General features: G+C 49.3%; 2 protein-coding genes across 2 annotated transcripts in view; both read left to right on the forward strand.

Moving 5' to 3' along the window:
• CABP1 (calcium binding protein 1) overlaps nucleotides 1-3,237 on the forward strand; it is an 18,336-nt gene extending 15,099 nt beyond the window's left edge. The window contains exon 7 of the mRNA XM_010828632.1: nucleotides 2,773-3,237. Within this exon, the coding sequence (XP_010826934.1) occupies nucleotides 2,773-2,798 (26 nt within the window). The 3' untranslated portion in view covers nucleotides 2,799-3,237. The remainder of the gene's footprint in view (nucleotides 1-2,772) is intronic.
• A 13,703-nt stretch (nucleotides 3,238-16,940) lies between these two features.
• The window catches only part of MLEC (malectin), a 10,634-nt gene continuing 9,790 nt past the window's right edge, over nucleotides 16,941-17,784 (forward strand). The window contains exon 1 of the mRNA XM_010828634.1: nucleotides 16,941-17,321. Within this exon, the coding sequence (XP_010826936.1) occupies nucleotides 17,114-17,321 (208 nt within the window). The 5' untranslated portion in view covers nucleotides 16,941-17,113. The remainder of the gene's footprint in view (nucleotides 17,322-17,784) is intronic.

Below are 17,784 nucleotides of genomic sequence, written 5' to 3' on the forward strand. Positions count from 1 at the left end.
CTATTCAAAGCTATGGATTTTCCAGTAGTCATATATGGATGTGAGAGTTGGATCATAAAGAAAGCTGAGTGCCAAAGAATTGATGCTTTTGAACTGTGGTGTTGGAAAAGACTCTTGAGAGTCCCTTGGATTGCAAGGAGATCCAACCAGTCCATCCTAAAGGAGATCGGTCCTGAATATTCATTGGAAGTACTGATGCTGAAGCTGAAATTCCAATACTTTGGCCACCTGATGTGAAGAACTGACTCATTGGAAAAGACCCTGATGTTGGGAAAGGTTGAAAGCAGGAGGAGAAAAGGATGACAGAGGATGAGATGGCTGGGATGGCATCACTGACTCAATGGACGTGAGTTTGAGTGAACTCTGGGAGTTGGTGATGGACAGGGAGGCCTGGCATGCTTCGATTCATGGGGTTGCAAAGAGTCGGACACGACTGAGCGACTGAACTGAACTGAACTGAACATTTATTATGTACCAGTCACTGTACTAAGTACCTTTACATGTATTATCCCATTTAATTTTTACAATGACTCCAGGGACTGCACTATTATTACCTCATGTTACAATTGAGTAAACTGAGCCTCAAAGAAGTAAGATAACTTGCTTCTCTTACAGAGAAGCAGAGCTGGATCATGAACTCAGGCCTGGAATCTCAGCCATTCCATACATTATACTGTTCATGACAGCATCCAAGGCACCATGGGATACAGGGGGAAAAAAAACACAGCAAAACACTGATTCTAAACTCCATGAACTTGCATGCTGAGCAGAAAGGCAAGATAAACATGAGCTAGACTGTGAATATGTCCAGAACACAAAGGCTGGGAGGCCTTTTCTGAGGCCTTCAAGGTCCCAGATCTTCATCTTGATCTTCAAGGTCAGGAGAGTGTGGCAATGGAGAGGCTTGGCTACCAAAGGCTTGGCTACCACCAGAGCTGAACATTTCAGGTACCCTGCGTCCAGGCAGTGACCGCCATAGATGACAGCTCTTCCCTGAAAGCCCAGTATCTCCCATTAATTCTACCAGCATGTGTTGTACATCAGCTGTGTGCCAAGACCTGATCCCCACCTTGAGGAGCCCATGACCAGCAAGGAAAAGAGAAGCCGGCAGCACAGTCCATGCCATTTGGGGGAAAGTACAGCAGGCTGTTGCATACAGTGGGGGCACCTTTGCCAAAGTGGCAAGGATTAAGGAAGGCTTCCTGGAGGAGGCTGTAAGTAAGCAGAGCCCTAAGAGACAAGTAGGAGTCACCAGGTGAAAAAGAAGGAAGAGATATTTGCCTTATGGAATTGAAAACTCATATCTACACAAAAACCTACAAACAGATTTACTGTTTATAGCAGCCTTACTTATAATTGCCAAAATTTGGAAACAACCAACATGCCCTTCACTAGGTGAATACATAAATAAAACTATGGTATACCCAGGCAATGGAATATTATGCAGCATTGGAAAAGAAATGTGCTATCAAGTGATGAAAAGACATGGAAGAAACTTAAATGCACAGTTAGCGAAAGAAAATCTGAAAAGGTTGCATACTCTGTGATTCCAACGATATGACATTCAGGAAAAGGCAGAACTATGGAGACCGGAGACAATGAACAGATCAGTGGTTGCCAGGAGTTGTTCGTGGCAGGAGGGATGAATAGGGGGAACACAGAGGATTTTTAGGCAAGTAAAACTATTCTGTGTGATACTGTAATAGGGATACATGTCATTATACATTTGTCCAAACCCATAGAGCCTCCAGGCCTTCCCAGGTGGTGCTCGTGGTAAAGAACCTGCTCGCTGATGCAGCAGACTCAGAGAGGCGGGTTTGATGCCTGGTTGGGGAAGATCCCCTGGAGGAGGGCATGGCAACCCGCTCCAGTATTCTTGCCTGGAGAATCCTCATGGACAGAGAAGCCTGGGGGACTACAGTCCATAGGGTCATACAGAGTTGGACACGACTGAAGCGACTTAGCACATGCATACGCACAGAGAGTCTCCAACACCAAGGATAAATCCTAATGTAACCATGGATGTGGGGTAATAATGATGAGTCAAGATAGGTTCATCTGTAAGCAACATCCTACTCTGCTCAGGGATGTTGGTGATGGAGGAGGCTGTGTATGTGTGTGTGTGTGTGTGTGTGTATAGAGGCAGGGGGTAGATGGAAAAATCTGGACTTCCTGCTCAATTTTGCTGTGAACCTAAAACTGCTCTAAAAAACAAAGTCTAGTTAAAAGAGAAGGGAGTGGGACAGGTTGCAGGAAAGCTAAGACGGGAGGGGAGGGGGAAGTCAGCTCCACCTCCATGGAGTTGAACTTCGTGGTGGGAGGTGAGTAGTGACAGGTGAGGCTGGAGCTGTCAGCTGGGGCCAGAACAGGAAGGCCTTGGGGTTGTGCCCGTTGTCCTGTGGGGACCATGAGAGGTTTGAAAGGGGTCACACGTACAGATAGAAAGATCCTGCTGGCTGCTGCAAAGAAGAGGGATTGGAAGATGCTGGATGGGGGACCTCCCTGGTGGTTGGGGCAGCTAGGATTCCATGCTCCCACTGCAGGGAGCCTGGGTTCAATCCCTGGTCAGGGAACTAAGATCCTGCATGCCACGTGGTGGGCGAGACCAAAAAAAAAAAAATTCCGGATCGACACTGGGGACCAGCACGGGTCAGAGATGGTGGCCACAGACCGGGAGGGAGGCATCAATCTGAGGAAGGTGAGGGGCAGTGTCCTGGACCCTGACTGCTGCTTTCTCCCCACCCCTGCCCATCCCACCCGCCCCCACCACAGAGTTTGTCCGGATGATGTCCCGCTGAGGCCGCCAGGGCCCCTCCAGGACCGCCAAACTCGGCGGGGCGGGAGAAGAAGAGCCTGAGCTCGCCTCACCCTGCCGCCGCCGCCACCGCCGCCGCCGCCGCCCAGAGCCCAGGATGTACTGGCGGACGGGGCCTGCCTGCACCCCGGGGAGGTGCCCACCCCGGACCCCCACCCCTCCGCACTGTGAAAAAGACTCACGACTCTTGCAACTGGAAAGGCGGGGGCGCCCGCCAACGAGGAGGCCACCATGCCAGGCCGGCAGAGGTCAGGCCGGGTGCCGAGTGCCAGGGACCAAGCCGCTGCTGGCTGGGGTCGGGGGGCCCACACAGCATGTCTGCCCCAGGGCAGAGCCTCTCACCACCTTCCTTAGCTCTGTGCCCGTTCCAGCTCGCCTCAGCCCTGTTATCTCAGAACCAATAAAAATATTTCCAAGAGGAAGGTGGCTCTGGGGGTTCTTTGCTTCTCCTGCCTGGTTAGATGGGTACATGCATTTCCTGAGTACCAGCTGCACACAGGGAACTGGCTGAAAAACCTCCCTGCCCTCACCTTGTGTTGAGTTCCATGAGGTCCCCAGCCTCTTCCACACTCATCTCAGAAGCCAGAACCTGGTACCTTTAACTGAAAGGGAGACTGGGGCATATACAGATGTAGCTGAATGCACCGCTGCCCCAAACAGTCAAGTTCTGTAAGGAAAGGAGACTGGATACGGCTTGTGCAAGCCCTGGAACGGGGTCTGCCTCACTTCCCACCTCCCTGGAGCTTTCACACTGGTTGGGGAGACCGACAGGAGTTAATCACATCCATATGTGATTACAAATTGTGATCCTGCTTTTAAGGAAAAATGCGGGGACCTTCGGTGGGGTAGAATAAGGAGGTCTGGACTACTCTCCCAGGAAGTCAGGAGAGGCTTTCCTGAGGAAGTGATAACACGGTTTTTGCCCAGGAGGAAATCCCAGAGTGTGTGAAGAGACAGATGTAGAATCAGCCTTCATTCTCTCCGCCGAGCGAGAAGCAGGATAGTGTTGGGTCCTGGATTTATTATGCTCATTGTGTGACTTTGGGCCAGCCACATCCCCTCTCTGAACCTCAGTTTCCTCATGTGCATTAAGGGGATAATAAAGTCCACTGTAAATGATCTTGGGGTATTGCAGTGCCCACCTCCAGAGGCCTCGAAATAGTGCAAGGTGGCATTACTAAACAGGATCCATTGTAATCACTGTTATTAATTTCTATAATTGAAGGCTTAAAGAAGTCTGAAGGAGAAGTTTGTGGGCAGAAGTTGCCCAGAATCTTTTGATAGGCTTGAGGCATAATCTGATTGGTGTGTGGGATGGACCCATGGACTCCAAGCCAGGGGTTCTCAAACTTGAGTTTGCGCATCAGGAGTACCTGGAGGGTTTATTAGGCACCCCCATCCCAATGATTCAGATCCAGTGTTTGGGACAGACTTTGTGAATTTGCATCTCTCACAAGCTACCAGGGGATGCTGATGCTTTCAGGACCTCAATGGGAATAACACAGTTGAACATCCCAGACACACGGGACGTAGCTAGTGGAGGCTGTGGGCTGCAGGCTGGAAGCGGGAGGGAAGTAGACACTCCCTTGCCTTTCTGTAGCCACTGAGAGAGGATCCGTGTTATCAGATCCATTAGAGGATGGTGGGCTCCGCCCCCCCGCCGGCTCCACCCCCTAGAGGCTTGGGTAATCCCCAAATCCCCAGAGCCAGAGGGGCTGGGAGCTCCAAATTCACTGGAATAATCCAATTCGGAGACTAAGCCCTTGGCTTTGTGCCCTGGTGGGCAGATCTGCAGCCTTGCCTGCTCCTGTACCTAGCTCTGCCCAGAGACTCCAGATCCACACTGTTTCAGAAATCCAATGGCCCAGAGCCACTTGTAGAAAGAGCGTGTCTGGGGGGCATCCCTGTCAGCTGACAGGGATGAGCCCTTGAGGGCACCACAGGGAGAAAATAGAGTTAGGGTGTCGACTGAGGGCACCACAGGGAGAAAACAGAGTTAGGGTGTCAACTGAGGACACTGTCCTCAGTTCTGTGGTTTGCTAGAGTCACAGACACAGCGGCTATGATAAACGGACTTGAGAAGGTGTCAGACCACTGTTCAGAGGAGCCCTCATGCCCAGGACCAGGGGAAGCCCAGAGGTGGGGCTTCTGCCTCCTCCAGTGCTGAAACCCCTTGAACTTGTTGTATATATAGGCATTCCTAATAAGATCATTTGAAGAAGAGGTTCTCTTCCTTTCCAAGAACCGAGGCTCACTTTCCTAGATGAACCCTATCCCAGGCAGGAACTCTTTCTATATGTTCTTCCCAGGCAGGTTTGTCATCTTAGAAGAGTTCTCATTGTCTGTGAGGTCTGAAACTGAGCCTGGATTTGCCTCCTTGGACCTGTTAAGTCCAATACATTCACTCATTCAAGTATGCATTCAACTGATTTTTATTGAGCACCTAGTCTGCACCAGGTCCTCTGCCTGAGTCCCTGTCTCCTAGAAGCTCAGACTCTAGTAGAGGAAACGAATAAGAAGGCAGACAAAGCTAATGTACTGGTAGAAGTGCTATTTACCAGCTTACTTATGAGGTTAGCCTAGGAGAAGTGAGTGTACTAGAATCTACCCACCAATCTGGTGGGGTGGAAGGGACAGGTGTGCTAGGACCTGAAGAATCAGCTGTGCCCAGTCAGAGGAATTGAGGTGAGGAGTGGAGTGTTTCTAGTTAAGGGAACAGCAGAAGCAAAGGCCCAGGGATAAGAGAGAGTGTGGCTTCTTCGGGAAATGAAGCAGAATTCCACTTGGCTGGTGTACAGGGCTGGAGGAAGGAGCAGAGATGATGCTGGTCAGAGAGGAAAGGCCTGATCCCACCCAGACCTTGGAGGGTGGAGCTTGATTGGGACAGGGCTCAGGGGGGACTTATGAGGGGCAGCATCCTTGTGTGAGCCAGGCCCACGGCAACAGAATACCTGGTGCTTAGCTTAGAAAGGGCCCATATTTAACAGATAGGTCCAGAGCATGGAACAAATTCACAGGGCAGCTCGGGGGCAGCCAGGGGCTGCCAGGAAGTATCCTTATAGCAGCATGGTTGAGAGTCTGGTTCTGACCAAAAGACGGAGAAAAACAGGCATCCCGTGCCCTTAATAGAAGAACACACCCCTTGGGGGTGTTGCTGAGAGGAAAGAACCCTAGCCGGAGCCGAGCTGAGCCGGAGTGTGCCTCTAGCTCCAGCAGGCAAGTGGCAGGAAATTCGGAGTACGGAAAAACACGTTGAGACATACCGTGAGTATTCCGTCAGCAAAATTCAGACCTGGGAAGCTTCACAGGTCAAAGGGCTCAAAAGCTTCAACATATAAATGACAAGAAAAAGAAAGGGATGGACGGAGGACTTGTAGATGAAAAGAGACTTAAAAAGTGTCAAGTTTTTGGTTTTTTTAAGTGGGCCTAAATAAATGACAGTTTTAGAGATGTGCACTTGAGTTGGAAAAAAAAAAAAAACATAAATAGAAGAGAATTATTCTTGTAAAAGTCTGAATAGTGGTTCCTTTTAGGGTGAGAGAGAGGGAGGGGACTGTGATCGAGCTTCCTTGGTGGGTCAGACAGTGAAGAATCCGCCTGCAATGCAGGAGATGTGGGTTCAATCCCTGGGTGGGGAAGATCCCTCGGAAAAGGAAATGGCAACCCACTCCAGTATTCTTGCCTGGGAAATTCCATGGGCAGAGGAGTCTAGAGGGGTCCTAGCAGAGTCCATGGGGTTGCAAAGATTCGGACACAATTGCCCAATTAACACACTTAGCGAGAGAGAGGGAAGGGACTGTGATTGGGACAACGCACAGAGAGGGGCTTCTGGGGAGTCTGACAAACTTCTGTTTTTTCAAAAATACTTATTTATTTATTTGGTTGCTCTGGGTCCTAGCTGCAGCATGAGGGATCTAGTTCCCTGACCAGGGATCAAACCCGGACACGCACTGGGCACAAAGAGTCTCAGCCATGGACCACCAGAGAAGTCTGCAAAGTTCTATTTCTTGATCCATATGGTAGTTACAAGGTTGTTTGTCTCTCACTTAGTTGTACATTTATGCCAGGGTATTTTTCAGTTTTTCTTATTTTACGATAAAAGTTTGGTGTTTTTTTTTTAAGTATGAGCTCAGAAGTCAGCCACTAGTTTTCAAATCTCAGCTCTGCCACTTACAAGCTGTGTCATTTTGGGTAAGTTATAAGATCCTCTGGGGATTTCCCCGGTGGTCCAGTGGTTAAGAATGAATCTGAATAAATTTAAAAAAAAAAGAATAAATTTGCACTTCCACTGCAGGGGACATGGGTTCCATCCCTGATGAGGGAACTAAGATCCCACAGGCCTCAAGATGTGGCTGAAAAAAAAAAAACCACGCTGGGCCACAGTTTCCTCATCTGCAAAATGGGGATGATGTTACAGTGTTGTTCTGAAGATAAAACACGATACTGTACTCGAAGCCCTTGGAACAGTGCCTGGCACACAGGAAGTCTGGTACATGTTCATGCTATTTTTGTTACTATTGTGTTGTTATTCCTTTTTCCCCTATCCCTCTCTCCCATGTGTCTTCATGCCTCCGTGATTCCCTCTCAAGGAAAGGGGAATGGAGAACTAGCCTTGGCATGCCTTAATGGCTGTGGCTGAACCTCTCGTTGACAGTGACAAGCTAATCACAGCAGAAGTCTGGGATCTGGCTCTATGACCAGGCAGTGACAATCTGCATGGTGTGGACCTGCAAAGCGGTCCTGATGCTCTTGGCTGTGCTTGCGGCTTAGGCTGAGGGGCCAGGATATCCCTTCACCCCTCTGGAGGTATCTGCCACCTGCTCCCATGATCTTGCTGATGTCTGTCTTTCCTAGAAGAAGGACAAAGGGGCTGAGGTTCATGATCAAGGCATGGGCTTTGATGATAATATGAACTTGCTTAACCCATCTCTGCCACTTAACCAAGTTAAGGGATATAGGTGTTAAGGGAGTCCCTCTTCCTCTTTGAGCCTTGTTGCTGCTGCTGCTGCTAAGTCGCTTCGGTCGTGTCCAACTCTGTGCGACCCCATAGACAGCAGCCCACCAGGCTCCCCCGTCCCTGGGATTCTCCAGGCAAGAACACTGGAGTGGGTTGCCATTTCCTTCTCCAATACATGGAAGTGAAAAGTGAAAGTAAAGTCGCTCAGTCGTGCTTGACTCTTAGCGACCCCATGGACTGCAGCCTACCAGGCTCCTCCATCCATCGGATTTTCCAGGCAAGAGTACTGGAGTGGGGTGTCATTGCCTTCTCTGTGAGCCTTGTTATCCATTAGTTATGATAATAAGTGCATGTACCTGGGTGGGGGGGTGATTTGGAGAAATACCCCATGCATAGTGCTTAATAGAGGGCCAGGCTCAGGGCCTTCGCATATGCTGTTCCCTTTGCCTAGAATGCTTTTCCCTACATTCATTGAGTGGCTGGATCTTTCTCATTTCTTGGGGTTGGGCTTAAATAGTTCCTTGGCTTCCCTTCTAAAGGAAGAAAGGAAGCCACTGCCACATCTCGTTCATATTCTTTAGAGCATATGTGACATTTCTGGCCTGACATACTTTATTAGATTACAATACATTCTTCCTTTCATTCTTTGACACCCCCTGCCCCTCACTAGAATTGAGAATCTCCATGTTGGCAGGGACCACCTCTACCTTGTTCACTGCAGTATCTCCAGTGTCTAGTAGGTACCTGACAATTATTTACTGAAAAAAATGAAAAAAACCCACAAATCTATAAATATGCATTATTCGCTTCTCTGTGGTCTGTCTTCTCTGACTGGTTTGTGAGGGACATAAGCACAAGCCTTGTCAGGCTTGTTCTCTGCTGTGTCTCCTGAGCCCCTCGCCCTGGTCAGTGTGCACTGCATGACCTGTAAATACTTGGCAGGGGAACATGGCCGGCGGTGTAGAGGGCGGCAGTCGTCTGTGAGCACTGCTCTCAGGCGCAGGAAGCACTCCAGGCCCTGTCCCTGGTGGCCTCTTGACTCAGGCCACACTCTGTTCCAATGCTGCATTTTTGCGGACCATTTCCTTGTGCTGCAGGCCCCTCAAAGTGATAGGCAGTGCCCTATATTGGGAAACAGACAGAGGATTGGGAGTTGGGCAGACCTAGACACTAGTCTCTGATGATCAATCACTAACAGTCTCTGGGACCTTGAGTCAGTTGCTGAAGCTTCAGTTTTCTCATCTGTAACATTGTCCAATAGGGTGTGGCTATTTAAGTGAAGGCAAACTCAGTAAAAATTTACTTCCCTAGGTGTACTAGCCACATCTCATGTGTTCAATAGCCGCGTGTGGCAGGGGTTCGCTGTGTTAGATGGTGCAGATATGGTACATTTCCATCACGGTGGGAAGTTCAAGTCTAAAGGAACAGCTGACAAGTAAACTGGCATGCAAGCACTGGTTACTACGTTTCTTCTTGCTTCCCTAGTTTGCCTATCTCACGGGGAAGGAGTGGAAAGGATACAGCAGCTGCTTTACAGTGTTGTTGGGTATGTTAAGTCCTTTCCATTCCTCATTTCACTCCATCTATACAACCACTCTATTTTACCACAAGGAAACTGGGGTTCAAAGAGAGTTTATGACCTGTCAAGACTGTCCCTGGTGTTCCCAACTCCAAAAAATTGTGTCCTTAACACAAGAGGAGTCTGGGAGATAGTAAGAACAGCTACTACGTAGGAAGTGCTGATGATGGCCGTGTGAGGCTCTCTTGGAAATTCGCTTTATATAAATCTCATCCCAACCCTGGGCGGCTGAGCGTTCTCACCACTTCATTTACAGGTGAGGAAGCTAAAAGTGCAGAGAGGAAGTGACTTGCCCATGGCTACCAGATGGGAAGACGCTTGTTGTCTCTGACCTTGTCCCAGGCAACTTCCCCGTGACTCATATCCTCCTGGGGGAAGCCAAGAAAAGCCAAGTCCATACTCCCTCCCGTGAAGCTGGAGACCCAGCCAGGTTTCTCTTGGTCCAAGCTGCCTATTTGGGACAGGACCAGGAGACACCATGGGCTGGTTCCCCTCCTCTCTGGGTGGCTCTGGTCTCCTTGCTGTCTAACTGCTGGAGGCCCTGAGCATGGAAACTTGGCTTTGGGACCAGACCACCCACCTCCAAGACCAAGGGCTGGCAGGGCGGGCTGAGCAGAAGGCAGGGCTGGCCCCCGCCCCCTCTCTGTGTTTACCTTTTGAACTTTTATTGTGAGCTTATCTTTAAAGTGGAAAAATATTCCATAAACTTAAAATAGGCAAGACTTAATTAATAGCATGCTTTGTTCTTCTGATCCTTATCCGTACAGGAAGACCCACCCCTTTTTGGTTTTGTGGGTCAAGGTGAAATTACCCCTGGGGGCTTCCAAACAGCTGCTTCATTTTCTACTTTTGAACTCTGAGACCCTTTGGCTTTTCCCTCCTTGGGGTGGAAAGGTTTTTGTCATCTCGTTAGCCTAAGGATTTCACCAAGGCCTTTTCTATTTACCATATCACTAGTCTTACATGTTTTAATTATTTCTTCTCATGTGATTAATAGCTACTATGCATTGAAGACCTACTCTGTTAAGGGCTCCTAACACTCTTACATGGTAGATCTTATTTCCATTTTACAGATGGAAACAGGCCCAAAGAGGAAAAATGACTTTCCCAACGCTGCACAACTCTTAAGATGTGGAGCTTGGCTTTGAATCTAGGCTCCATGCCTCCACACACCCATGACTAATATTTTACTGACTGCTTAGCTCTGGGCTCAAGGGTCTAAAACATGTCCTTTTTACTTTCCTTGTTTAAAACCTCTCTTTTTACTTCTTACAGTCCTACAAGGCATGTATAATTATTCTCACCATTTCACAGATGAGGAAACTTTGGCTCAGAGAGGTGAATTCATTTACCCAAAGTCACACAGCAATCAATGGTGGAGCTGTGATTTGCACCGAGCTGTGTCTGATAGGTAGCTTGGAAAAGTAGTAGATTAGAAGCCAAAAACCCCCACAGATTTTGGTTCCTCATTGTATGGGCAATCCACTTAAGCCTTCTGAACTTCATTTCTTATCTGCGAAATGGGGACATTTTGTTTTCCTAACTTCTTGTGGTGGTTGTGAGAATCAAATGGCTCAGAAACAGTGGTTCTTGAGAACTGTTCCCTCAGGGCCTGAGTTTATCCCAGTTTTGGATGGAATTGTGGTAAATTTTGTCTTTGTGAAATTCTCTTCTGAGTTTTCCAACAAAATGTGTATCTTTCTTCCACGAACAGAGAATAATCTATGTCCTTTTTTAAACCATCTCATTCAATCCCCACAACGGCATGAGATGGATGCTCTTTTTTGCATTTTAGGAGAGAGGCGATTAGAAGGAAAAGGAGTGACAGCTGGGAGCTGCTGAGGAAGCAAGGGAGCCCAGTTCTGTTTGACCGTCAAATCTCCACGCACGTCACTCCATGGAGGGCAAATTCTCCATTGTGAGAAGGTTCTGGAGGGTTTGTAGTGTTTGTTTGTTTTTTTAGATAGACTTTATATTTTAGAGCAGTTTTAGGTTCACAGCAAAGCCGAATGGAAAGCACTTAGAGTTCCCATATTACTCCCCATCCTCACTCCATACACAGTTGTTCTGCCATCAACATCTCTCATCAGAGTGGTCCATTTGTTACAACTGATGAACCTACACTGACGTGTCATTATCACCCAAAGTCCAGTTTATACTGAGGTTCACTCTTTAGTGCTGTATATTCTATGGCTTTAACCAAAAGTATAATGACATGTCCCTGGAGGAGGGCAAGGCGACCCACTCCAGTATTCTTGCCTGGAGAATTCCATGGACAGAAGAGTCTGGAGCGCCACGGTCCATAGGGTCGCAAAGAGTTGGACAGGACTGAAACAACTTAGCAAACACACACACACACACACACACACACATAATGACATGTGTCCACCATTACAATATTATACAGAGTAGTTTCGCTGCTGTGACATGACTGAAGCAACTTAGCACGCAGGCATGCGTGCAAAAGTTCCCTGTCCTTTGCTTATTCATTCCTCCATTCCCCACAACAACCCCCGGCAACCACGGATCTTAGTGTCTCCATAGTTTTGGCATCATACAGTATGTAGCCTTTTCAGATTGGCTTCTTTCACTTAGTACTATGCATGTAAGGTTCTTCCACATCTTTTTATGGCTTGATAGCTCATTTCTTTTTTAGCACTGAATAATATTAGAGTATTGCATTGTTTGGAGGTACCATAGTTTATTTATCCATTCACCTACTGAAGGACATCTTGGTTGCCTCCACATTCTGTCAGTTATAAACAAAGCTGCTGTCAGCATCTGTGTGCAGGTTTTTGCGTCGATGTGGGTGTTCACCGCCTTTGGATAAACACCCAGGAGTTTGATGGCTGAATATCACAGTAAGAGCACGCTGAGTAGTAAGAAGCTGCCAAACTGTTTTCCAAAGCGGCTTACCATTCTCACCAGCAGTGAATGAGCACTTCTCCTCCTCTGAAGAGCTGAAGTAGTTTTTGGAGAAAACCAGCCCCAGCTAAAGGGGGCGGGGATGCAGCCACTCTGAGAGTCCTTGTGCTCTGAGATGGGGCTGACCTTCCACAGCAGGCAGGAGACATTGGAAGCTGGAGAGAAATGCCTGGGCCCGGTGCCACCAGGGAACTGACACCCTTCTCTGCTTTCCTAGAGCTCGCCCTCCCTGCCGTGTGGACAGCCAGCCTTGAGAGGAGGTCCAGGGCTATTTGGGGACTCCTAGGTCAGAGACTTTGGATGTAATCCTGCCTCGGAGTCAGGCCCTCCAGTCTGGCTTGGCAGCTGGGACCCTAACACTTTTGTCTCCCCCCACTACCCCCATCTCAGGGGGCTTCCCTGTAGCTTAGATGGTAAAGAATCTGCCTGCAATGCAGGAGACCTGGGTTCGATCCCTGGGTTGGGAAGATCCCCTGGAGTGGCAATCCACTCCAGTATTCTTGCCTGGAGAATCCCATGGACGGAAGAGCAGGGCAGGCTACAGTACATGGGGTTGCAAAGAGTCGCACACAACTGAGCCACTAATGCATTCATTCACCACCACTGGCATCCCAGCCCTGAGTCCCGCTCATGATAACTCTTCAGCTGCTAGAATCTTAACTCCTCCAACCTCTATCACCACTTGCTCCCATAAAACTGCCCCTGAATCACACTATCTCAGATGAGACCCACTGTATAGGTGCCAGCTTCTTCTTGCAGAAGCAATGTCTGCCATTTGAAATCTGCTGGCTCCTATCCCTGCAGGCTTGCTTCCTCAGTTATATGAGGAGAGTAGGTATGGGGCTTTCAAACGCTGTAAGAATCTCACAGGGCTTCCCTGGTGGCTCAATGGTAAAGAATCAGCCTGCTAATGCAGGAGACTCAGGTTTGATCCCTGTGTCAGGAAGATCATATGGAGGAGGACACGGCAACCCATTACAGTATTCTTGCCTGGAGAATCCCATGGACAGAGGAGCCTGGCAATCTATAGTGCATAGGGTCGCAAAAGAGTCAGACATGACTTAGCGACTAAACAACAAGAATCTCATGAGATAAGAAAAGAGAAATAGCTTGGTGAGTCAAGCGGCCCAATACTTCTGTTAGGAAATCCCCTGTTAAATAGTACCACCGATTTCACCAAAATTGGTTATGGGGTGTCACCTACAGAAGACATGGTCACCCTTAAGGGGCATAGGGTCTTTCAGCAGAAAGGAATTTGAGGAGGCTGCAGCCTCAGTGATTATACTTACCACTCCTGGCATTCCTAAAAAAAGCCTGACTGGCAACCTTTCACAGGACAGGTCGGGGTACAAATTGCAGAAAGCAAGAACTCAGGGACCCTTTCATTCCAGGATAACAATTGGCTGAGTGCTTGACTTGTGCCAGGCACTACTCTAATCTCTACTCTAAAGTACATCACCTTCTCCTCTTCCTCCTCTGCCCCCTCCTCTCCCTCCTTCATCTTCTTTTTGGTATCAGTTTTATTTAAATATAAATTCACATACCAGGCAATTCATCTGTTTAACATGTACAAATCAGTGGTTTAGTACATTCACAGAATTTGTGCAACCATACCACAACCCATTTTAGATATTTTTGTTACCCAAAAGGACACCCCATACCCTTTAGTTATCACACCCCAATCTCCCTGCTTCCCCAGCCCCAGGCAACCACTAATCTACTTTCTGTCACTATAGATTTGCCTATTCCGGACATTTTACATAAATGCAGTATTAGATTTTATAGCCTTTCTTTTTTCTGGCTTCTTTCTCTCAGTACAGTGTGTTCAAGGGTCATCCATGTTATAGTCTGTACCAGAACTTTGTTACTTTTTCTGGCTGAACAGTCTATTGTATAGATATACCACGTTTAAAACCCTTTCATTAGTTCATGGGCCTCTGGGTTGCTTCCAGTTTTTGGTCATTATGAGTAATGCTGCTATGAACATTCATGTACAACTGTTGATGTGAACATGTGTTTTCATTTCTTTTGGGTGAAATGGAGTGAAATTTCTGAGTCAAATGATTGCATTACCTTCTCTAATTCTACATCTACCCTTTGAAGTCGAAACTATCTCTAAGTCACAATTGAGGAAACTTGAAACTCAGAGAGGTTGCCTAAGACCATATGGTGAGTGAATGGTGGAGCAGGACTTGGAACTCAGGCAGTCTAACTCAGATCCCATGCTTCTCATCCCATCTTCAGGGTCTTAGAACTTCTGTTTCACCTAAGAGGTAGCCCCAACTACAAGCATCTGAATCTCAAAAATGGGGCTAGGCCTCTGCGTACTAGGATAGCCCAGCCAGGAATGAACTCTGAAGAGCCTAGTTTTGGGGAGGGGTTTGGGGTGGAGAAAAATCAGGTATCTTGTTCATCGCCTGGGGTGACCAAGGATCTAAGGTACTGAGAGAAGGCTTACGTTTAGGCTTTCTGTGTGTGTGTGTGGTCAGTCATGTCCGACTCTTCATAACCCCATTGACTGTAGCCCACCAGGCTCTCTGTCTATGAGATTTCCCAGGCAAGAATGGGAATAACAAATAATGCTGTTATGGAGTGGAGTGGGTTACTATTTTCTACTCCACGGGATCTTCCTGACCTAGGAATCGACCCCCAGTCTCTTGTGTCTCCTGTGTTGGCAGGCAGATTCTTTACCACTGTGCGACCTGGGTCCTCTTTAAAAGTTAAAAAAAAAAAAAAAGTTTAACGGTTTCTAAAAAAAAAAAAAGTTTAATGGTTTTTGTGATAGTTTCCTCTAGACTAGACTGCCTTGAGGATGAAATAAACATGAGTTTCTGGAAGCAGTGTAGTAAATGGCCAGCACATGGGCTTTACAGGTCAGCTCCCCAGAAGGGAAGAAGTCCCCATCACCTCTCTGTGCCTGTATTCCCCCACTTGCACCCTGCTCTCTGGGCTCTATAAGCTCTGACTTGTCAGGTTCCTCCAAAGATGACAGTTTTCAGAGGAAAGGAGGATTAGAAGCTCCAGAGCAGGACCCCAGAGGCCTTGGGAGGTGAAACAGGTCCCCAGAAGGAAACAAGTTCATATTCTTGCAAAAGAAGGGGGGAAAAATAGGACTAAGAAGAGGATACTTCAAAAATTATCTCTGTGGGAATCTGCTCTTAGGGGCTGGGGAAGCAATTCAGGTGAATTTAAATTTTCTACCGAGCACTTCTTTGGCAGTCCAGTGTTTAAGACTCTGTTCTCCCATTGCAGGGGCCACAGGTTCCATCCCTGGTCAGGGAACTAAGAACCTGCCGTGTTTCCCGGCAGGCATTCCACCCGCCGGGTCAAAAAAGAAAAATTTCCCCAACTATACTTCACTTTGGTACCTCACTTTGTTCCTTTAGAGTACTCATCACTGGTCTAACTAAATAATTGAGTAAGGACTGTGATTCTCATGTGAGATCCTCAGTGTAGTTTTGTTCACTGCTGCCAAAAACTCATTGCCTGGCAGGTAGTAGGCAGCATTGTCAGAAAAAACCCCAAAAAGCCCAGTTAAATTTCAGTTTTAGACAAGCAATAAATTATTTTTAGTGTATGTTCATTTATTTGAAATTCAAATTTAACTGTGCTTCCTGTATTTTACCTAAATCTGACAACCCTAGGAGTAGGGTCTCGATAAATATTTGTGGAACAAATGGATAAAGGAGGTTTTGCCTTGGCTCTGCCCTAAACTTGTGGTTTGACCATTTGAGCAATGCTCGGTCCCTCTCTGGGCCCGTTTCTCTGACAGGTGGGAGTTCGGGCAGCGACCACAGCGCAGGGATCGCCAAGGCAGGAGAGCGTGGTGTGAACTGCCAAAGAAAAGGAGGAAGCTAGCGTCACCTCTGTGTGGGACAGTTTGGACCTCCAGACTGGGTACCGCTCTCAAGTCCTTCTGCCGGGGCCGGGGAAGCCCCAGTCCCGCCCCTCCAAGCTGGGGCTAGCCTGAGGCTGTCGCCATGGAGATACGGTAGCCTGGAGCCCCTCCCCGCCAGGCCACGCGTTTCCGCTGCGTTGGAGCCTCCTGATTGGACGGCCATCTGGACGCTACCACCAGCCCAGAGCCCGCTAAGGGGTGGGGGCGGGATCTTGTCCTCGTGGGACCCTTGCCCTGAAAACCTGTTCATGTGGCCTCTCTAGGGGAGGATGGGTTCTCTGCCTGGCGTGGGGACAAAGGCTGGGTATCAGGTCGGAAGCGTGATCACTGCTTCTCCTACTAGATCTTATGTTCATGCCTCTCCCTGAGAAAGAAAGCGGGGATCGGGAAAGTCGGTAACGCCCCCCTCGAGAGCCTATTCGGCCCCCAAAATCTGGAGCACCGGAAGTGCTGGCGACGTGTCAGTGCGCCCTATCCTAAACCTTCCCCCCTAGGCCACCTTTCCTATTCAGATACGGGATTCCGGGGCCGCCTCGGCGCTGCACCCCGCCACTTCCGCATTGAACCGCCGCTTCAACCGAACTCCCAGCCTCTGCGCGCGCTCCCTTTCATGCCTGATGGTTGGGCCGACGCCTGAGAGTAGCCACGCCCTCTCCTGCTCCTGGAAGCCAATGGGCGGGCGCCTCCCGGCGGGGTGGTGGGTAATTAATGAGGGCCGGGAGCTGATTGGTTACGGGGTCGTGGCCGGGGGCTGGGCGGTGGGGTAGGTTGTTCTAAGGTGGGAGGCGGCACCCGTGGCTGAGAAGGAGGCCTGAGAGCGACATGTCCCCGGCGGCTGAGGCACAGCGGCCCGTGGCGCTGTTTTTCTGAGTCTGGGGCGGCCTGGCGGCCGGCTGAGGACAACACTCGGCGGAGGCTGCCCCCGCTGTGAAGGCCGCCATGCTAGGCGCTCGGGCGGTTGAGGGAGCCGCCGTGGCGCTCCTGCGACTGCTGCTTCTGCTGCTGCCGGCTCTCGGCGTGGTCCGCTTGGCGGGGGCCGGGCTGCCCGAGAGCGTGATTTGGGCCGTCAACGCGGGCGGGGAGGCGCATGTGGACGTGCACGGGATCCACTTCCGCAAGGACCCTTTGGAAGGCCGGGTGGGCAGAGGTGAGAGCCCCTCGGCCGAGCCGCGGGATCCCGGGCCTGCCGTGCCGGGCGCAGCGCGCCGAGGGCTGCGGGCCCCGAACCCCTTCCTCGACCCCGGGGCCACGTCTCTGGAGCGAAGTTTCTCTCTACAGTTTCCTCGGGGACCCGATCAGAGCCTAGAGACTGGCACTGGCTCCAAGCAGCCCAGAGGCATCGAGGCAGAGAGTTGGCAGAAGTTATATTTGGACCTCGCATCTTGTATTTTCTTAACCCCTCACCTCCAACCGCGCTGGGAAAGTAAAGTCGGGGGCGGCCTATTGCCACCTCTAGGCCTCACGGGTTTTTCGGTTTTCGCTGTTCCTAGCCTGGTGGTCAGTTTCTGGTAGATTTCTGCCGACCCAGAAATCGGCCGCTCTCTTTACCCTCTCTGCAGGAGCGGGTCTTGATTCTTAGCCAGAATGGAAAGGAATCTTCGAAGAGGATG

This window comes from Bison bison, unplaced genomic scaffold, assembly GCF_000754665.1.
Source record: "Bison bison bison isolate TAMUID 2011002044 unplaced genomic scaffold, Bison_UMD1.0 scf7180017864495, whole genome shotgun sequence".
NCBI classification, from domain to species: domain Eukaryota; kingdom Metazoa; phylum Chordata; class Mammalia; order Artiodactyla; family Bovidae; genus Bison; species Bison bison.